The sequence below is a fragment of the Pleurodeles waltl genome, chromosome 3_1 (assembly GCF_031143425.1).
Source record: "Pleurodeles waltl isolate 20211129_DDA chromosome 3_1, aPleWal1.hap1.20221129, whole genome shotgun sequence".
In the NCBI taxonomy this organism is placed as follows: domain Eukaryota; kingdom Metazoa; phylum Chordata; class Amphibia; order Caudata; family Salamandridae; genus Pleurodeles; species Pleurodeles waltl.
The window spans coordinates 993215328-993238922 of NC_090440.1; the positions used below are offsets into that span (position 1 = coordinate 993215328).

A 23595-nucleotide genomic window follows, 5' to 3' on the forward strand; every position below is an offset into this window, starting at 1 on the left:
CCCAGAGTACAGCCCAGCGGGGCACCAGGCGGAGGGCACTGCCCAATCCGGATGCGCCGTACTCGCCGGTCTGCCTCCGTTGCAGGCAGCCCTGAGGCGCCGCCCCAGCCAGGCGACTCAAATGCTCGTGCACGGGTCCTCCGGGCGCCTTTCGCATCTCTCCGGGCCCTGCAATGGACGATGCCTCGTGCGCCGTCGCCCGATCAAAGGGGAGGCCCCGAGTCAGTAGCCCCTGTTTCAATGGCGCTGGGTTCCTTCGGATCGCGGCCGTCCTCCGGAGGCTGTTCCCGCGCCCCCATGCACTGATCTCGCTCCGGAGGCGCCCTGCAGGATGTTTACAGTGGGTCCGGGACGGAGCACTTGCTCTAACCGTCCATCCCGGTCGCCATCTTGGCGCCTCCCCTTGGATTCCCTGTCTGATGGAATCACAGGGAAGGGGCCTGGAGCAGACCATATAGAGTAAGAGGCCTGAATCACCGGACTCTCCGGGGTAGGATGTCTCAATAAAAATCCCAGATCACCAGGCGCCACTCTGTATCTTCGTGCTACATATCTATTCACAGCAGGCAACGACACAGGCTTCCTCCAAAGCTCTAATATGGGCTCCCTAGGAGCATCGTAGAAAGGACGCAAAGGATCCACAGAAGTCGAAGAAGGATGCAGGACCTCTGTTAAAATGTTCGTCTTAACCTCCACAGCGGGGCAATGGAAGATCTAAAAAGTCCACCACCTTCCTAATCACGGTGTGAAAAAAAGCTGCCTCCTCGATGTCATGCTCAGAGCTCAGACACCAAAAACAATCGTCATGAGGGTCAGTGACCGACATGCGACCCCCGCACTCTCGGCATGGCTTGAAACCAGACTTCCTAGGATGAGACATTGTAACAAAAAAGTCAGATAGAAGCTAGCAACAAGATGGAACACCTCCAACAGAAGCAAGCGCTAGGAGAAAACCGCTAGGGTCGAAGGCACGGGAAAAAGGGAACTGCCGTCAGCACGCTGACGAGGACCTCTTATTGGCACGGTGACATCAGACAGAGTCGCGTGGAGCCGTACCAATAAGAGGTCCTCGTCGACATGGAGAGCTGGGAAGAAGATTTTCCATTGGATGCCGACGCAAGGGTGAATTCATAAGGTGAGGAATCCACAGGTAGTTGTATCCATCAGAAGGCACAAGTTATAGTCACGTGAGATAAACTATAACTGGCAAATTTCAAAGCTTTTGTACGTTTAAAATGTGAGCCCAACTATAACAACCTTTAGTTTTCAGAGAAAATATATATGTGTATATATTTCTTTTTTTAACCTAGTGGCGGTCACCACTAGGCATTCATAGTTAGGACCATATTTCCATAGAAAGTGTTTTTTGAAGGGCCTATATCTTTGGTGCAGTTTGACGCGTCTTCCCAAAATTTTCCCCAAAAAGTGGTGCTGTGATTCTTGTTGCATTTGCCAAGTGGGGGTGATCGGTCAAGCAGGGGGCCTGGAGAAAAGGGGAGGGGGTGCAAAAAACCTGCATTTTCCATGTTAATTCCCATGGGACATTTAGACACACCTACAGCCCCAACCACTGGACGGAATTACACCAAATTAAGCAGAAGGCTAGCTGTCGGTAAGCAGACTGTGTTTTAAATTGGTTTAAATCCCTTCATTAGTTTGAGAAATTTAGGTAAATCCAAATTTGTATACATCTCTGGCCATTTCAACTCTGCGATTATTTCGTGAAAATTTGCGAATTTTCACAAAGGCATATGCAAAAAGAAGTGCTGTGATTGGCTGACTGCAACCGGACTGTGCGCTTTTATTTCAAAGCACACAGTCACCAGGAGTTAAAATCCTAATTAAAAGTGGCATTAGGGGTCAGGGTGAAAGTACCCTAACCTCAGGGGTGTGATATAGGTGTGTTTTAAGGGCAAATTATGGGTTTAAATTAATTTTGCGTAACCATGAGAGATATTCACAAAAATCCATACATTTTTGCAAAATATCTGCGAATGTGAAAAAATTTGAAAGAAAAAACACTCATTCACACACAAATCCATTCACTCACACATGCACTCAGACACTCATGCGCCCACTCAGACTCACACACCCACATTCAGACCCACCTAGACACTCACAGATCCACTGAGAGAGACGGGACCTATGGACAACATGCACTGCACCCATCCAAAGGCTGTGCTTGGCGCAGGGCTGGGTGGTTTTAAGGACTTAGCCGTAAGGCCTGGCTGCAGGTCAGGTCTTGCAACCAACACCCACCGCACACGGCCAAAGGCGGTGTGCAGCGGGGGTTGGAACAACTTATAGTAATCAAAATTACTTTGCATTTAAAAAACCATGGAAATTCAATGAAAAAAAACAAAGGCTGCGGGACGTTATAGTTAAGTTCTGAATTTACTCACAGAAAACCACTGAAATTCAGCAGTTGCAGTTCCTTCAAGTAACTATAAAACTTGCACCCTGAGGTTACTACAACTCCTGCCTTTGCCATGCACAGTTTTCTGATCAATAATTGTATTGCAAATGTTGCAGTGATAATATCAAAGATGCCATACACGATCTCATCAATGATATATGTGGAGTAATTAGCTGTGCATGGCAAAGGCGTGAGTTTTAGTTACCTTGGGGCGCAAATTGTAGTTACTTGAAAGAACTCTAAATATAACTGCTGAATTTCTATGGTTTTGTACAGGTAAATTCAGAACCTAACTATAACATCCCTGTAACCCCTACTTTTTGCCTGGTATTTGATGCAACTTTGAGTGAAGTGCACTGGGTCCCTGCCAACCCAGAATCCCAGTGCCAGTGACTTTGCCCTAAAATTGTACGATTCGCAAAACATTTAGCACCCTCTTTAAGACTGTAGTAAACTATACCTCTGGTGCCTAGGGCCTGAGGTACTAGAGGAGGGTCCCTAATGGCAGCAGCACGAATTGTGCCATCCTAAGGGACCCCTCAACAAGCACGACAGGCTGCCATTGTAAACTGCTTGTCTTTGGTGCAGACAGAAGTGAAAACATGACATGGCACATAGCCTGTGTGCCTTGTCCCCCAACACTGCGCGCAATATATGTAAGCCACCCCTACAGCAGGCATGACAGCCCCAAGGCAGGGTGCATTAAATTACATGTGTGGGCATATCTGCAGGAGTAGATATGCCCCTGCTATGTCTGTCAATTCTCAAACCTAGTAAGTGGCCAGGAAAGCCATTTAAATGCATGTCCTGGGCACTAGTCAATAAGAGTTCTCCAGCTACATGATGGCTTCACTGAATATAGGGATGTTTGGTATCAAACATCTTGTATTGATAAGCCCACACAGATTCCCATATTGGATTTATCAATACATGCATTCAGAGGGCATCTTAGAGGTGTGCTTGATGACTGGTGTCTGATTGCCTGCAACCAAAGACACTGTTCTGGTCCCCTAGAGTGAGAGCCTTCTGCTCTCAGGAGCCCAGGACAAAAGGCTGCCCTGGAAGAGGGTGCAACATCCCCTCCCACAGGAGGGCCTGCTGATTAGCCTTCCTAAAGAGGCAAGCCTCAAAGGGGTGCCCCCTATGAAAAGCATATCTAAGCTCCCCCTCACAAGAGGGGAAGTCAACCCCTCGTCCACAGCTCAATAGCACCTGGACAGGCAGGAAAATTAGCTAGTTAGGTAGGCGTAACCCCCCCCCTGAGACTAGTACCACGTCTTAGGTGGGCTTGGCCGAGGTGAACACGATTTTTCACAGGAAGCCATCTTTGAGATGGCATACCTAGAAATTCTGGGACTGGGTTATGCCCACTTCCCACAGGAAATGGTCAAATAGGAGCTCTAGTGACACCAAGGGTCAGTAGCCCATTGGCTACTACCCTAGCACCCCTAAATTCAGTAATTAGGGGAGCCCCTGGCACCAGAGAGGCAGATCCTGACAACCTAAGAACACCAAGGACCCTGAAGAGCCACGAAAGCAGAACAGAAGAAAAGAGAGCGGACATGGTACCAACCCCACCGGTCTGCATCCCTCGTAAAAAAATCTGCACCAAAGTCGACTTGCCCTGCAACTGTGTCTTCAGAAACCTGGGAGGACTGCCTGCCTACAAAAAGACTCAAGTGCTCCCATGTACAGTAGATCTGCTCGCCAGCAAACTCCAAAGGAGGGACTCTGCAGCCTCCAGAACTGCCAAAACCCAACACCTAAGTCATCACTGCATCCGCTGTCTCCGACCCAAGCTGAAGTGGAACACCAGTGCCAACAAGGTTCCCCGCCCTCCAGAGTCCGAGCCCATTGTGGTTTCACCCCTCCTGGACTCCCAGTCAATGCCTGCAGCTTCTGCAAGCAGCCCCTCTCTACCACCACTGCTCCGGTAATGAAAACCTGACATCTAAAAGACACCTCTGCAACCAGTCACCCCTGAGCCGTGGAGAAGAGGACCAAAGGTGTCTACCTGTGCCCAAGCAAGGTGAGGTCTAAGCCCCACTGGTAGTTCAGCCTGACTGGCCTCCTGCCTAGAGCCTCTTTTTGCAGTGATCGATCTCCATTAAAATGCATTGGGCACCTGACTCTGTTTTGCACCCTTCACCTGGCTGCTCCTGTGCTGCTGGTGGTGTACTGCTGGTGCTGCTTTCGATCTTGCCCACCACTCACCTTAACACCTGGAGATTGGTATTGTAAGTCGCTGTACTCTACCTATTTGCAGAACTTGTGCTTCTCCCAATAAGATAACATTGCAGAACTCAAACTACACTGTGTCCAGTTTTTTAAGTGAAAAGAATTCATATTTAAAAACGTACTTACCTGAACAATTTGTCTCTGATGCCTCAACATATATAAAAATACTTGCTATTCTTATAAAGTGATGTGGATCTCCTTTTTGAGTTGTGCTTCTCATTTATTGATCATTGTGTGTATCTGTGGATGTCTTGCACTCCTCTGTGTTAAGCCTAAGGCTGCTCGCTCACTCTACCTCCTAATAGAGCACGATGAACTTGCATAACATGCCCCTGTCAACTCCCTGGGGAACCCCCCTGGACACTTTCAACGGTATTGTCGACAAACCACCTAAAGGGCCAGCTTATATGTATTTCAGTACCATAAGCAGCAGGTGGCAACTTAAACAGCAGATTTTTCCCCTCAACGCCTAGGAGTTTGAAATCCAGTCTCAAGACTGTGACATGGAGTTGGATTGATGAGACACAACATCTTTTAAGTGGTCTGCTGATCAGTAACTCAGTCTACTGGGAGAATATTATCAATAAATGATCCATTAAGCCACAGGTAAGTTAGATGCACTTTGAGAAGCCAAGGCTTTTGAGACAAGGAATGTTGCAAAGAAGACTACTGAAATACTTCATGGATGTTGTGTATTGTTTCAAAGACGGCGTGGCTTTGTCCCAGCGCCTCATGCCAGAGATCTATTTATCAACTGATTGTATATACTTTGACAACTGTACAGCTCAAGTGAAAAGAAGTGCTATATATCCAAATGACAGCTGGACATGCGTTTAACAAAAGATTTGCTCTTAGTAGAGAAGAAAGGAAGACTGAGGAGGAATCCAAAGTTGTAGTGACTAGACATAACTGCACCATTTATATGGATACTAAATGGACCGATTAAACTGAAGTCTGCCGTTTAAATGTGAACTTGAACTCCGTGTGCCTCTTGTACTAGCTACACCAGACTAGGCAGAACAAGCTGGTGAAGGAAACGTTATCAGAGCACATGATAACTGGGGAGCAAGTTGAATGGCATGGAACGTACAGTGGCAAGCAATCCCTAGTGTTATTTAGTAGGTTCTCGTTCTCTCTGAATTACCTTGACACATTTGACATTGATGCCAGGGCACACAAACTTCTTCCAAAGAAGGATTGCTTTGCTGTCACCACATGTGATAGGATATGCAATTTCAATGTCCTCGTTATCCTCCAGCAGGCTGGCATCTGCAAACAGAAAGGGAAGAATGTGAGAGTTGGTACTGCTGGCACCAACATGATCACAAGATACGAAGTCGTAGCAATTCCCACCAACGCTGTACTCGGAGTGATGTGGAGTCAAAGTAAACATTGTGCACTGAAACAAAATATGGGGTATGATAGTGCAGGGGTACGTTCAACAGTTTAGTACTCTTGCAAAGGTAGGAGGGGTAGGAATTTGAAATCACCTGACCTATGGATGATTTTACTGAGGTCAATTCCCTATTTCAAAGACAAGGTCCTGCCAGGAGGTATGCCTATTGCCACCATACAATTCCATCCCCATTGTTTACAGAACTGTAGAGCTAATGGATATCCAGAAGGTAGACATTTATTTCTCTATTGATGCAGAGATCTCTGGTATTTTTTTTTTGACCTAAGAACTAAATCAGCATGTTTAATGGCATCACAGGAAGATATGTTACCTTCCTGTTGTCATCTATAATTCCACAACAAGGAACTTTAGTAAATTAGTTAAAAAAAAAAAAAATGAATACCAAGCCCTCAATAAAATAGCATCAGAGCTTACAAAAGTAGTGGAGCAGCATTACACCCAACAACTGAATGGGGCTTCTGAACGCTGCTGTTCTAGAGATATCTTTCTGAAGCCTCTATAGTTCTAAAAGCTGCCCTGCACAGAGTAGATCTCTAAAGCAAGTTTCATTTAGAGATCAAGTGCTAACCCTCAGCCTCATCTGTGATATTTAGCCTGCTGTGAGATTTAACCCACTCCAAATGTGTGATTCTCACTCACAAGGAATTTGAACCTGGTTGACGCCTGCATATAATAGGGTCTCTTTTCTATCTTACCTGGAAACCTATACTGAAAAGCTGACCATTTAATGGTTGACATAAAAGAGTTCCACATCTCTACTTTGTGCTAGAACATGTAGGTGTACCCTACATCAAGCAACCCTCACATCCAGGTCATTAGAGTTTCACAGATCCTGATACTTTTGAAGCCATCAAGAACATCTATTAAGATCATTAGTTTTCCTTGAGAAAGAACTGACCAGTCACAATACAATTTTGTGTGTCTTTTTAAATGAAATTGGGAAATGTTATAAAAAACAGGAATAAACAACAGCATGCATGTTCAAAGTTAAGCTGTACATCATCCTGAAGCACCAGTTTTCCATACGTAAGTGTGTACAGAAGGATGTTTAGTTCTCACTCCCTTTTTTGTGCTGCTGCCAAACACACTGCAAACTAGGTCTTCTCTTTACCCTATGCCCTATTAATGGGCTGATCCTCTCCCAGGTACACTGCTGCCTATGTTCACATCCTTAACAAGGGCAGATGGTGGTCCACAGAATAACAGTGCAGATGAGAAGAAAATATCGAGTTATTAGGGGTGTTGACGAGGCACTGGAAAGGGTGCAGGAGTTTAATTACCTGGGCATCAGGTTAGATGAGACAGGATCATGGAGCCTGCAGATGATAAAGTACCCTCATTGTGAAATGTCAGACAGGCACCATACAAACATAAAAAAAAAAAAAAAAGAAATCAGCCTGGTTTCCCGCCCGTCCAGCAATAGAAGAAGTTTATAAGGTGCAAGCCAGGAGGACAGGTTATTCCAACACGTGCACAGCAGAAACTAACTTCTTTAGGGGTCTATTAGGATAAGGGAAGGGCACACCACTGGTTCCCCTCCGCTTACATCTAGGAATCCATGATTTAGAGCCAGAATCCATGACTCTTGCTAAAACCCTTGTATTGGATCAGAGTGTGGCATAATGAGAAAATGTGCCTTCTTAAGGAGGGTTGTGGGATATCATTGCGGGCAATGGGTTGGTAGAATGAGTTGATTAAGGGTGATAAAAAAATAATAAAAACCTGGCTTGATGTAGGCCTGGGAAAATATTGGAGCGTGCCAGAGACCATTCGTTAAGGGGATGCTGTTGTAGAAAAAAAGATGGTGCAAGAGAGTCAGCTGCCTTAGAGAACTCAATCCAACAGCAGGGAGTTTGACAAGTGCATTCCTCCCGATAAGTTTGTATGTAAGGGTGAAGAATTATTGGACTTTATACACCCGGCTCTGGCACAAACTTTATATCTACAATTTAGATTTGGGTGTTTACCCATAGCAGCCTTTACTGCAAACTGGAGGAAGGCGAACCTGGAATCCTCTGTTGTCAATGCTGCCAAACCACCTGCAAAAGTGATGACCATGTGCTGTTCTTCTGTCCCTTGAATGCAAAACAAAGGTTCAAAAGGATTGTTCCCATGTGGAGATCTTCCTGTTTACTGACAAGAGGAGAGGCATATAGAATATGTAAAAGGGACACCACTAACTGCCACAAATCAAGTTAAATTGATAAACCAGGCCCAACAACGCCATATATATGAGAGTGGAGATAAAGCTTGGAAGATGCTGGCATGACTGGTACATAGAAGCTGCATATTACGGCAATGACTGATCCTCAGGGAATTAAATTACACATTAGTGCCAGCACAGCAGAGACAGTACGGAGTTACACAAGTGACCTGTATAGGGGAATATATGAGAGCTCTAATGGGGAAGTCCAGGACTTTGTAAATGACTGCCCCTGGTGGAGACTGGGCAACTCAGTAGCAAAGGCATTGGAGGAGGTGACTGAAGGGAAATTGGTATGGCCCTAGTTTAACTGCAACCTGGGAAGATACCGGGTTCTAGTGGACTCCTGGTGGAGGTCTTCCGAGGCATGGCAAAGAAGGTAGTTCCCCTTCTACATAAAATGTACATCAAAGCATTTAGCCATGGAATATTGCCTGAAGACTTAAGGTCAGCAATAGTAATTCCAGTGTTGAAGTTCGGGAAACAGGTAGATAAATGGGACTCATAAAGGCCACTATTGATGTTGAATGTAGAGAGGAAGATCTTAGCTAAAGTCCTGATTAATTGCCTCTGAGGAGTGATAACAGTTGATACACCCAGACCAAAACGGTGTTATGCCACATAGATCCACACGATTTAACATTAGGAGACTGTAGAACAATCTGGCGTTGGTGCCAGCCCATAAAGCACGTTTGATTCAGTGGAATGGCCCTACATGTTCGCAATTCTGGGAAAGTTGGGCTTTGGTCCCAGGTTCCTGAGATGGGTCAGACTATTATGCACGAAACCCCGGGCAGGGGTGAGAATAAACCGGGTGCTGACTGGAGTTTTCCAGATAGAGAGATTGACGAAACAGGGTAGTCCCCTGTTGCTGCCACTCTCTCCTGGTCATAGAGCCACCGGCTGAATGGATACGAGGTGATCTGCTAATAGAGGGGTGGTGGTGGGGCACAACATGGGAGGAGAGAATATAATTGTATGCTGATGACATCCTGTTATACCTGGCAGACCCTGAAAAGTATTTAGATCGTATCAGAGAGATAGTCAAGATATATGGTTAATATGTCCCAGATTTACAAATTAACTGGGATAAGTCCTTGATATTCCTAGTGGGTGACTGGAAAGCAGAGATGCTTCTCCACATGCCCCTCAGAGTAGAAAGGAACAACTTTTATATATTCAGTATTTGGGTCTATGGATTTCTGCGACTCTAGCCATGCACTTTGAGGACACTGCACTGCTAGTTCGGAGCTTGAGGGAGGACTCTAGACACTGGGAAAGCCTAATCCTGTCGCTACTAGGTAAAGGGGTTGTCTTTAAAATGGTAACGCTACCGAAGTTCCTCTATATAATGCAGGACATGCCATACAAGCTACTTAATAACCTTTTTAAAAAGGTATAGGTGCACTCTTTCGGACGATTCTTTGGCAGGATGGAGCACCGAGAAAAGCAATCTCCCACCTCCAAAGATGTGTATGACAGAAGGATAGCGCTACCCAAGATGTGTAGATATTACGAGGTTGCACACCTCTCCATGACAAACGAATGGAGCTTTGCACCATGGAAACATCCGTCAATCTGAATCAACAGAGACGATGGGGGATAAAGGTTATCTTCATATCCTACACGGAGGTAAACTGGGGGTAGGACATCACCCCCCACCCAGCTACGAGACTGATGGTAGAGCTGTGGCATCAACTACATAGGAAAATGGGATGAAAGGGTAGACTGACACCTAAAAAACAGACTGCCGGGATTGGCAACATTGGAGGGCTTTAGGCAGTGGGGTCTCATAGGGATCAGCACACTGGTGAAAGTGTGGGATGCCAATGTCATGGCCCCATTCACACACTTTCAAACAGAATATGACATACACCCTTCACAACAATACAGGTACCTGCAATTAAGCCATGCGTTGAAAGCCCACATTGCAGCGGGGGAATAAACAATGGAGTCCACTCCTCTGGGAAATAGGTTGCTGGACAACCCATTTACATCGGAAATGATATCACTAATGTACGACTCATGAGGAACATTCAAACAGAATTAGAGGCATAAATTGCAGAATGATGTGGGTGAGTTAGAGGACAATGAATGGGAAGATGCGCTACAATTCCAAGCAAGTAGCCATCAAAGCCAGGAATAAACGAATACAGATTAAAATATTATACAGAGTGTATTACACCAGAACACAATTAAATGTAATCGGAAAGATTTCAGACTCACTTTGCCTGTGACAGAGTGGACAAGACTGAACATTATATCACATCCAGAAGGACTTCCCAAAATTGGCCAGATAATGGGAGAAAATAATATCAGCACCTAGAGGATTAGAGGAGACTACAAGCATCAGGTAAGAGAGGTCAGCGAGAACAGCGCTATTGGGGATATGGCCTGAAACAGACACCAATTCATACTAACGAATATTGATAAGCTTAGAGCTTGTATTGGCGAAAAAAAGATAGTACGCTGATGGGGGAGAAACTGGTCCTCCAAAGATAACAGACTGGCTACTGGAAATGGGCATATGTTGTACGCAAGAGAAGGCGATATTATATTTATTTATTTATTATTATTATTTTTGCTGCGGCTGAGTGAATTAACTTTCTAGTTTGTGGCACATGACTTCATACTCCCCCACCCCTCTTTTCTAAGTAAAATGGCTACATACATTTTGCAGAGTGTGTTTTAGGAGACTGTTTTATCTGCTTCTGTGATTTAAATTGTGTTTAGAAACTGTCTGCGCCCCCTGTTTTTTGCCTTAAAAAAGCCACATTTCAGAGTGCGCGACAAGCAGTATTCCAGTGTTTTGTTTTTAAACAATCTCACCCTTACCTGGAAAGCGGACTCTGCTAGCTTGGAAGTGTGGATTCAGCCTGTCTGTATCCAAGGAGATTCTGAATAGAGCAGCAACTGCCTCCTCCCTGGCCACAGGGACTGGACTTCAGTTAACTTACTCCTTATATAAGTTCCAATTGGTTGTTGCATATGTTGTTGTGATCCGTTGTTGGGGGCTGGTCTTTCCATTGGTTGCTGGTTCCAGGGCTGGGGCTGTGATTGGTGGATAGGGCTGAGATTCTGATTGGTTGCTGGTTCTAGGGCTGTGATTGGTGGATAGGGCTGATATTCTGATTGGTTGTTGGTTCTAGGGCTGTGATTGGTGGATAGGGCTGAGATTCTGATTGGTTTCTGGTTCAAGGGCTGCAATTGGTGGATAGGGCTGGGATTCGGGTTGGTTGTTGGTTCTGGGACTGGGGCTGTGATTGGTGGTCAGGATTAGGGGTATGAATGGTGATTAGAGCTGGGTCTCTCATTAGTTGTTTGAATCAGGGTTACAAATCGGATTGGTTAGGACCAGGTTCCTATTGGCCAGTAGGGCTATTTAAGCCTAGGACTCAAGGCGCCACAGCACCGCGTCAAGGCAAAGGGAGGAGAGGACACGGGCAGTTGCCTGTTCGGGACTGGTAGGGACTAGGGCCACAAATGCTGCCCAATTCTCAAATGACCAGGAATGATTTCACTCACTACACATCCGTCAACATGCAAACACATTATCTGCAAAGACATCCAACTCATGCATCACAAACTGACCGCAGACAGATTGCAATTTCCCATCACCCAACACAATACCTATTACACAACACATATACTCCACAACTACAACAGTCAAACACCTGCTTTCTCACAAAGACTACTCTGTCCACTCCCACTAACACAACCTACCATCACCCACACAACACAAAACCACACTATACATTTCTCTCTGCCTTCCAGATACAAACTCCCTGTTCATACTAACACACTATCCTCTGTTTGCTCCACACAGACCACCTTTCATCATAACAATGACCAAACCCAGCCTTCCAACACACCATGTACAAACACCCTTCCCCTCTCCTCACCAATTACACACAACCATACAATCCCCACACTTCACTCCACCACACATTACCTCTTCCAGCCATCACAACTAACTCCCCTGACACACAACCATTCCCTCTTGCACAACTCATACATTTATCTCCAAAACACATCAACACCCCCTCTAACACTCTAATTCCACTCACCAGCACTAACTCATGTACAAATCCCTCACCGAAAACAACTACATCAATATCCCCTCTCACTATTCCACAAAAACAATACAGACCACACAAACCAGCACATCCAATCAACACAAACTTTCATTATACTTATCGTCACACCCACTCCCACCCACAGGACTACACAAAGAATACAAGTCCCGTCCTATCTTTACCCCTACTTTCTCACTCTTCACAAACACCTACCACAAGCACCCCAACCCAGCAACTTTCATTCACTCGCCTCTCCTCCATTGCACAAGTTAGAGCCTTACATCATGATCCACATGCTCCTCCACCACCCCTAACCCATACTCCATCCACACTAAACAGACGCAAACAAAATAAACAACATGCCACTCTTAACAACCTCGCATCCCCTTGTCTATTACATAATAAGACTACCCTACAAAAAATAATACACTCTTCATGTCTCTCTCAGCCACCAAGTCCACCACCCACATACACAGACCCAACAAAATGCCTCCTTAACCTGCTGGAAGAGGAACACTATATTGAAAAGCAAGTCTATTGTGAGCCTCACACAGTTATCACAACTAACAACACAACTGCTTCAAGCTCATATTATACTACTTACTCTTCTCCTAAACAAAACAACACTACCACTAACGCACCTTTTCTAAACTGCCAGCTCATAAATGCTCGATCATTCTAAAAAAAAACAAGCACCACATCTACGACCTGCTCACAGACCCACAACCTGACTTACTATTCATAACAGAATCTTGGTTGGGAGATGACATAGCCCCAGTGTTGCATGAAGCCCTTCCTCCGGGCTATCAAACCATCACACAAAACCATACAGGCAAGAGAGGAGGTGGACTAGCTATTATATTCAAACAGGCAATAAACCTCAGTAAAACAGACAACATCTCCATACAAGGTTGTGAAGCCCTCCTCACCAGATGCCAACCTACTCCAACTTCCTCCTGTAACTTTCTCCTCCTTTACAGAGCTCCACCTAACAACTCGACATTCCCAGATACTTTTCTAGATACAGTTTCAAACCTTATTACACTATACTCCAACCTATGCACTCTTGGGGATCTAAACATTTGGTTTGACCAACCCAATATGCCCCATCCAAAAGCTACCACCACTGGCCTAGTCACATTGAACCTACATCAGATTGTACACAATCCCACACACATCTCTGGACACATCCTAGATATCATATTTTGCTACGCCTGAACTAGTTACCGTTCCTAGCGTCACAGCAATCACATGGTCAGACCACCATTTGATAACTTTCCGACATAAAACTCCACAAATCAACACACCCCACAACTACTTACATACATGCACCCATCGACCATGGAGCAAACTCAATTTTGATGACTTAGAAACACAACTAACAGCCAACACAGATCTAGATACAATTAATTCTGTGCCAAAACTTTATGAGTGGCTACAGGAAGCTTTTGATATCCTAATACCATTCAGAAAAACTAAACACGACAAAAGAAAACCAACACCTTGGAGAAACACAGAACTTAAAAAGATAAAGCAACAAATCAGAAAGTTGCAGCGGACCGGGCTCAAAACAAACAACAGTCAAGACAAACTGCAGCTACACAAACTTAACAGAATATACAAATCATCAATCAAAAAAGCTAAAAAAAAGGTACTACTCAGACAGAATTCAAAAATGCTAAATCTACAACCAAGGAATTTTGTAAAGTTCTCCATGAATTTCGAAAACCTACATGCATGGAAGGAAGACATCCCACTACTCAACATTTCACAAACAAACTGGCAACTCATTACACAACTAAGGCAGACACACTGGACTCGTATTTAAAGAAAAGAAAACCATCAGCACCAACCCCTTTCCTAATATACCCTCTAAGAATAAACAACCCAGCCTCTACAGTCCTTCCAACAAATATCCCAAGGTGAATTTATGGATTTGGTCAAAGCAAGCAGGCCTTCCGGTTGCCCTTCTGACCCTTGTCCACCACAAATCTTCAAGAACATTCTTTTATCTACTTCTGCTGCCACACCTGTAAGAAGAATCATCAACAACTCTAACTACAGGAACTTTTCCTGTAGACCAGAAAAGGCATACATACGACCGTTATTAAAGAAAAGAAACCTAGACCTGCAGGCCCCCCAACAACTACAGACCAATCACAAATGGACCTTTCCTGGGCAAACTGATAGAAAGAGCAGCATTCGCCCAGATGTCACAATTCATTGAAGACAATTCTATACTTTCAGACTTCCAAACTGGATTCCGCCCAGGAAGAGGCACTGAATTGGCACTCATAGCAATCTGGGATGATCTTAAAAACACAGTCGACCGCAATGGAGTTGCTGCTCTACTTCTCTTGGACCTCTCGGCTGCCTTTGATACATTTGACCATGACACCCTAATTCAAAGACTCCACGAAGCCGGCATAGAAGGGACTGCTCTCGACTGGATTACATCCTACCTTTAAAAAAGATCTAATATCATCTATTCTACCACCTTCTCGTCCAAACCCTACCTCACAAAAGCAGGGGTCCCCCAAGGATCAATCATCTCATCTTTGCTTTTCAACATCTACATTATATTACCAGAACTGATCACCGATTTTCATCTCACATGCTACAACTATGCAAATGACACACAAATACTACCTAAATTAGAATGCACCAAAAACATTGAAAACTCAGAAATCTTCAGTTGCCGGAGGGCAGTTGATCAGCGGATGACCTGGAGCCATCTCAAACTAAATACCTCCAAAACAGAAATACTCATATGTGGTGTCTGGAGAAGTTATGACCCTCTGTGCATCTGGCCTGATGATCCAGGACCACCTCCTCAATTATCCAAGGACGTTAAAAACCTTGGAATCAGCATGGACTCCAAGTTAACTATAAATGCCCAAGTGGACAAATTAGCACAAACAAGCTTCATCACCTTGAAGGCTCTACGACGCATCTTTCCCCACATCGCATTTCCACACAAGGTGCAAGCTACTATCTCGCTTGTACTATCCAAACTGGATTATGCCAATGGCCTCTACCATAGATCATCTCTATCTATTATGGAAAAACTACAACATATTCAGAACTCCGCAGCCATGCTACTATTACATGTAAAGCCGTAAGCCCACATCTCCCCTGCCTTGAGAGCACTACACTGGTTACCCGTTGCCAGAAAATGCACTTTCAAGCTGCTTTTTATCACCCACAAAGCTATACATGGAACAGGACCGCTTTTTATCAGAAACTAAATAACCAAATACATCCAACTAAGAAACCTCCGCTCAAGATTGGCACCCCGCCTTAGAACACCACCATACAAGAAAAAGACTATAGGTGGTACATCCTTCTCCATTCAAGCAGCCAAACTATGGAATTCATTACCCCCAACTATAAGAGCCACAGATAACTTTCTTGTCTTCAGAAAACTACTCAAGAGTTGGCTCTTTCGTTCATAACCACCATATTCAAACAATTATGGATTGCATATGCCTATGTTGATAAATATTTTTTCTGATTATGTGTCTATTTCTAGTTATGTATAGTTCTTTAGAAAATATGTATCGCTACTATGCCATAACAATAAAATACACACACACTCTTTAAACCTGTTTAACTAAGTATATTTACCCATGGTTCTAAATGTGTATTGTATGTACATATATATATATATATATATATATATACATACATATATATATATACATACATATATATATATATACATACATACATATATATATAAAAAATGTCACTTACCCAGTGTACATCTGTTCGTGGCATTAGTCGCTGCAGATTCACATGCTGTGCACAGTCCGCCATCTGGTGTTGGGCTCGGAGTGTTACAAGTTGTTTTTCTTCGAAGAAGTCTTTTCAAGTCATGAGACAGAGGGACTCCTCCCATTTCGACTCCATTGCGCATGGGCGTCGACTCCATCTTAGATTGTTTTCCCCGCAGAGGGTGAGGTAGGAGTTGTGTATGCGAGTAATAGTGCCCATGCAATGGAGTGAATACGTATGTACATAATGAAGCTTAAAGTAATATATTTACAAATGTTCAAGATCTACTTCTAAACGGCTACACGCTGCCGGGGAGGCGGGTGGGCGCATGTGAATCTGCAGCGACTAATGCCACGAACAGATGTACACTGGGTAAGTGACATTTTCCGTTCGATGGCATGTGTAGCTGCAGATACACATGCTGTGCATAGACTAGTAAGCAGTTATCTCCCCAAATGCGGTGGTTCAGCCTGTAGGAGTTGAAGTTGTTTGAAATAATGTTCTTAGTACAGCTTGACCTACTGTGGCCTGTTGTGCAGTTAACACATCCACACAGTAGTGCTTGGTAAATGTATGAGGCGTAGACCATGTTGCTGCCTTACATATTTCGTTCATTGGAATATTTCCTAGAAAGGCCATGGTAGCACCTTTCTTTCTGGTTGAGTGTGCCTTTGGTGTAATAGGCAGCTCTCTCTTTGCTTTAATATAGCAGGTTTGAATGCACTTAACTATCCATCTAGCAATGCCTTGTTTAGAAATTGGATTTCCTGTATGAGGTTTTTGAAAAGCAATAAATAGTTGTTTTGTTTTTCGAATTAGTTTTGTTCTGTCAATGTAGTACATTAGCGCTCTTTTGAGGTCTAATGTATGTAGTGCTCTTTCAGCTATAGAATCTGGCTGTGGGAAGAACACTGGTAATTCTACCGTTTGATTCAAGTGGAATGGTGAGATTACCTTTGGTAAAAAATTTGGATTTGTTCGTAGGACTATTTTATTTTTGTGTATTTGAATAAATGGTTCTTGTATGGTAAAAGCTTGAATTTCACTCACTCTTCTTAGAGATGTGATGGCAATTAAAAACGCAACTTTCCAGGTTAAGTATTGCATTTCACAAGAATGCATGGGTTCAAATGGTGGACCCATGAGTCGTGTTAAGACAATGTTGAGGTTCCATGAAGGAACAGGTGGCGTTCTTGGTGGTATAATTCTCTTTAGGCCTTCCATAAACGCTTTTATGACTGGTATTCTAAATAATGAAGTTGAATGAGTAATTTGCAGGTAAGCTGATATTGCGGTAAGATGTATCTTTATGGAAGAGAAAGCTAGATTTGACTTTTGTAAATGTAGTAAATATCCTACTATATCTTTTGGAGATGCGTGTAATGGCTGGATTTGATTATTATGGCAGTAATAAACAAATCTTTTCCACTTATTTGCATAGCAGTGTCTAGTGGTAGGTTTCCTAGCTTGTCTTATGACCTCCATACATTCTTGTGTGAGGTCTAAGTGTCCGAATTCTAGGATTTCAGGAGCCAAATTGCTAGATTCAGAGATGCTGGATTTGGATGTCTGATCTGTTGTTTGTGTTGTGTTAACAGATCTGGTCTGTTGGGTAGTCTGACATGAGGTACTACTGAAAGGTCTAGTAGTGTTGTGTACCAAGGTTGCCTCGCCCATGTTGGTGCTATTAGTATGAGTTTGAGTTTGTTTTGACTCAACCTGTTTACTAGATATGGAAGGAGCGGGAGAGGAGGAAAGCGTACGCAAATATCCCTGACCAGTTCATCCATAGTGCATTGCCTTGGGATTGATCCTGTGGGTACCTGGATGCGAAGTTTTGGCATTTTGAGTTTTCCTTTGTTGCAAATAGATCTATTTGAGGTGTTCCCCAAATTTGAAAGTAAGTGTTTAGTATTTGGGGGTGAATCTCCCATTCGTGGATTTGTTGGTGATCCCGAGAGAGATTGTCTGCTAACTGGTTCTGAATCCCTGGAATAAATTGTGCTATTAGGCGAATGTGGTTGTGAATCGCCCAATGCCATATTTTTTGTGTAAGGAGACACAACTGTGTCGAGTGCGTCCCTCCCTATTTAAGTAATACATTGTTGTCATGTTGTCTGTTTTGACCAGAATGTATTTGTGGGTTATTATGGGCTGAAATGCTTTTAGCACTAGAAATACAGCTAACAGTTCTAAGTGATTTATGTGAAACTGTCTTTGATGTATGTCCCATTGTCCTTGGATGCTGCGTTGATTGAGGTGTGCTCCCCACCCTGTCATGGAAGCATCTGTCGTTATGACGTATTGTGGCACTGGGTCTTAAAAAGGCCGCCCTTGGTTTAAATTTATACTGTTCCACCATAGAAGCGAGATGTATGTTTGGCGGTCTATCAACACCAGATCTAGAAGCTGACCCTGTGCTTGTGACCATTGTGATGCTAGGCACTGTTGTAAGGGCCGCATGTGCAACCTTGCGTTTGGGACAATGGCTATGCATGAAGACATCATGCCTAGCAGTTTCATTACCATTTTGACTTGTATCCTTTGTTTTGGATACATGGCCTGTATTACATTGTAAAATGTTTGAACCCTTTGTGAACTTGGAGTGGCAATCCCTTTTGCTGTGTTGATTGTCGCTCCTAAGTATTGCTGTGTTTGACACGGCATAAGGTGTGACTTTGCGTAGTTGATCGAGAAACCTAGTTTGTGGAGGATTTGTATGACATATTTTGTGTGCTGTGAACACTGTCTTAGCGTGTTGGTTTTGATTAACCAGTCGTCTAAGTACGGGAACACATGCATTTGCTGCCTTCTGATATGTGCAGCTACTACTGCCAGGCATTTTGTAAAAACTCTTGGCGCAGTTGTTATTCCGAATGGCAACACTTTGAATTGGTAATGTATTCCTTGGAATACGAACCTTAGGTATTTTCTGTGTGAAGGATGTATTGGTATATGGAAATACGCATCCTTTAGGTCTAGTGTTGTCATGTAGTCTTGTTGTTTGAGCAGTGGGATTACGTCTTGTAATGTAACCATGTGAAAGTGGTCTGATTTGATGTAGGTATTTAGTGTTCTGAGATCTAGTATTGGTCTCCGACTGCCGTCTTTTTTGGGTATTAGAAAGTACAGTGAGTAAACTCCTGTGTTTATCTGTAGTTTTGGTACTAATTCCATTGCTTCTTTTTGTAGCAATGCTTGAACTTCTAGTCCTAGAAGGTCTATATGTTGTTTTGACATACTGTGGGTTTTCGGTGGGACGTTTGGAGGGAATTTGAGTAATTCTATGCAATAACCATGCTGGATAATTGCTAAGACCCAAGTGTCTGTTATTTCCTCCCAATGTTTGTAAAATTGGCTTAGTCTACCCCCCCACAGGTGTTATGTGATGGGGTTGTGTGACTTGTAAGTCACTGTTTATTTTGAGGAGTTTTGGGGCTTTGGAACTTTCCCCTATTCTTCTGGAATTGGCCCCCTCTATATTGCCCCCGAAAACCTCCCCGCTGATATTGGCTCTGTTAAGTGGGCCTTGCTTGTGATGTTGTGGTTTCTGTTGGTTGACCTCGAAACCCTCCCCTAAAAGGTGTTTTGCGAAAAGTGCCTCTGCTCTGCGGGGAGTAGAGTGCGCCCATGGCTTTGGCTGTATCAGTGTCTTTCTTGAGTTTCTCAATAGCAGTGTCTACTTCCGGGCCAAACAACTGCTGTTCATTAAAGGGCATATTTAGCACGGCTTGTTGAATTTCCGGCTTGAACCCCGAAGTACGCAGCCATGCGTGCCTTCTTATTGTTATTGCAGTGTTTACTGTCCTTGCAGCCGTATCTGCTGCATCCACTGAAGACTGTATCTGATTATTTGAGATACTTTGTCCTTCTTCCACCACCTGTTGCGCCCTTTTCTGGAACTCTTTGGGTAAGTGTTCTATGAAATGCTGCATCTCATCCCAATGAGCTCTATCATATCTTGCCAAAAGTGCTTGTGAATTGGCAATGCGCCATTGGTTTGCTGCTTGTGCTGCCACCCTTTTGCCCGCAGCATCAAATTTGCGACTCTCCTTGTCTGGAGGTGGTGCGTCCCCTGAGGTATGAGAGTTCGCTCTCTTACGAGCTGCCCCGACAACTACTGAGTCCGGTGTCAATTGCGTTGTAATATAAACTGGATCTGTTGGCGGTGGCTTGTATTTTTTCTCCACCCTTGGAGTTATGGCTCTGCCTTTAACAGGATCTTGAAAGATTTTTTTTGAATGTTTTAGCATTCCTGGGAGCATAGGTAGGCTTTGGTACTGGCTATGGGTGTAGGATAGGATGTTAAACAAAAAGTCATCCTCAATTGGTTCGGAATGCAAGGTGACGTTGTGAAAAGCAGCTGCCCTTGCGACCACCTGTGTATAAGATGTACTGTCCTCAGGTGGCGACGGCCTTGCAGGGCACGAGTTTGGGCTGTTGTCTGATACTGGAGCGTCGTAAAGGTCCCATGCATCGGGATCATTCTGACTCATTGTAGTATGAGCTGGGGAGTGCCTCAGGGGTGGAGTTGTTACTGGTGACGCGCGTATTGATGGTGGTGGAGACGGTGGTGGAGTTGTTTTCCTTGCCACTTTTGCCTGTGGCTGCTTGTCCTTTTTTTGAAAGGCAAGTTTTCTTTTTATTTTAATTGGAGGAAGAGTGGTTATCTTCCCTGTGTCCTCATGAATGTGGAGCCTTCTTTGTGTATAGTCTGGCTCTACAGCTTCAAGTTCCTCTCCGAATTTATGCTTTTGCATTTGGGAGGTTAATCCTTGTTCCTCTGTGTAGGAACCTGTTTTCGGCTCCGAGGCTGGATGTTTTGGAACCGAAACTTTTTCGGACGTCTTTTTAGGCTCTGAAGAAACCTTTTTTATTTTCGGCGTGGTGTCTCGGTGCCGAACTTCTTCGGTGCCGCTGTCTCGGGTCCGAGGTTGCTGTGTGGTGGTATCTCGACCTGAGTCGGATGACTTCGCCACAAGCGTGCCCTTTTTCGGTGCCGATGATCGGTCACCTATTTTTCTGGTTAAGCCATGGCCTGTTGGCGGTGGCGTCCCCTGGGCTTTTGTTGACTTCTCGTGAGTCTTATGTTTCGACGTCTTACTCACGGTTTTTGGCGTTTCTTCGGCCTCGAGCTCTTCCGAGTCCGACTCGTGGATGGAGAAAGCTTCTTCTTCCTCCTCGAAACGCTCTTGTCCTGTCGGCGTCATTTGCAGTCTTCTGGCTCTTCGGTCTCTTAATGTCTTTCTCGACCGAAACGCTCGACAGGCTTCACAAGTATCTTCGTTGTGCTCGGGAGACAAGCACAAGTTACAGACCAGATGCTGATCCGTATACGGATACTTGTTATGGCATTTTGGGCAGAAGCGGAATGGGGTCCGTTCCATCAGCCTTGAAGTCACATGTGGCCGGGCCGACCAGGCACTGACGGGGGATCGAAAAAACCCCGAAGGGCCACCGGAGCTCTTCAGAATTCGGTGTCGATTTGTTCTAACTAACCAGATACCGAACGCAAACAATACCGACGTTTTTTTCCGAGATTCTAACTAACTTTCCGACCCGAAACACGGAGCGAAAAGGAACACGTCCGAACCTGATGGCGGAAAAAAAACAATCTAAGATGGAGTCGACGCCCATGCGCAATGGAGTCGAAATGGGAGGAGTCCCTCGGTCTCGTGACTCGAAAAGACTTCATCGAAGAAAAACAACTTGTAACACTCCGAGCCCAACACCAGATGGCGGACTGTGCACAGCATGTGTATCTGCAGCTACACATGCCATCGAACATATATATATATATATATATATATATTGTTCTATGCTTGGCATGTTAGTGGGTCATTGCATGACTCCTTGGTGTGTTATATACTAGATATCTATGAATCCCTGCTCTCATTTTATATCACACTTATTTCATGTCTCTATCAATCTATCCTCCATTCCCACTCTGACTCATCCCAAATCCATTCTACTACTTTCATCTACAAAATAACTCTGCCTAAGCTCTTCCCTCCGCTTCCACATCTAACTCACCAAACCTCACTTTACTATCATTACCTCCCCAACAACCCTGCTAAATTGGCCCTCATTTATCTCACCCTGCTACTATGATCTCCCTAACCTCTTCCACAGGCTCTTCCCTCCTCCATCCCCCTTTACTCATTCCACACCTAAATCCTATTACCATAAACTCTTAATTAACACTTCTGGATTCTTTCCTCCTCCACCCCTCCATTTCTCCAGTCAATCTAACTAACAAACTCTCATATCCGCGGCTCAAATTAACTCATAATAATACTAAAACTGTACTCATGTTTGCCGATACTAATCCATCATTAATTCTTGTTGGGTTCCGGAGTAGCGTGCTACTCGCCGGAAAACGCTTCAACGCCTCGTCAGGGGTAGTAAGCGCTATATAAATACTATTACAATACAATACAATATATGACAGGCAGAGGATCTCCCAAGAAATTTGGTAAAGTACGGATCGGATGGATTGGTGTCTTACAGAGTTGAGCATGGCAACTTGAGGAAGGGAGGGAAGACGAGGAGGGAAAGAAATATGGCTGCATTATGTTCTGTATTTATCAATAAAATCAATAAAATACTATTTAAAAAAAAAAAAAAAAACACCATCTTGATTGTGATAAAGGTCGTCTCCAAATTCTTGCATGCAGCATGGATATAGTTAGAAGTAAAGTGTTAAAATCCATATAAAGTTAGCCTGCAAATGCCCCCTGTTTGATTTTATCCTCTTGACTGACTCTTATAGATACTTATTGCTGTTTTACCTTTGTTTTTATTTTTAAACATTTTAATAGAAGTTTGATTAGGGAACAAATGTTTCAAAATATCAATAAATTATGAAATGATGACGAGAAGAAACTGAATGCAGACAAGTTAACTACCGTTTTGATCTGTTGATAGCTATTGCGTACTGACATACTCTAACCCGCAATAGTTCTCTAACTAATGGCAGTGATATTGCGGCGGACCAATGCAAAGATGTTCATCAAAATCACAGGGATGGCAACTCTGAAGCCCAGGATGTTAGATCCAGTGAAAACCTACTCCTGCTGGTTTCAAAGACTTTGCAAACTGTGCATAGCTGCACACAAACAAAAGCTGAAGGTTTACTGTAAAATCTTGTCATGAGATTGGCAAAGGGCAATTATATTTTTAGTGGCTTGATACCAGAATGGCACAAGAATATTTTGCACATCCAAACATCATGGCAGACTGCGCAGCTTCTGAACTGCCAGTTTATTTGTGGGAAACATTTTTTAAAAAAGCATAATTTGCAAGCTGTTAAACTCCAACTGCCTTTCACAAACCATATTGGGTGACCAATAACAACCAGCCACACGCTGACAGTACTAAATCCATTGTTGTCAATTTACTGTCAAGTAAAGCAGTCTTTAAAGGAAAATTAAACATCAGTGGAAAATGTTTAATTTTTCAGAGCTTA

General features: G+C 43.9%; 1 protein-coding gene across 4 annotated transcripts in view; it reads right to left on the minus strand.

The window, feature by feature from the left end:
* GMEB1 (glucocorticoid modulatory element binding protein 1) overlaps nt 1–23595 on the minus strand; it is a 177903-nt gene that overhangs the window by 88830 nt on the left and 65478 nt on the right. For all 4 annotated transcript variants that reach the window (XM_069224133.1, XM_069224132.1, XM_069224134.1 and 1 more), the window contains one exon: nt 5799–5923. In XM_069224133.1, the coding sequence (XP_069080234.1) occupies nt 5799–5923 (125 nt within the window). The remainder of the gene's footprint in view (nt 1–5798; nt 5924–23595) is intronic.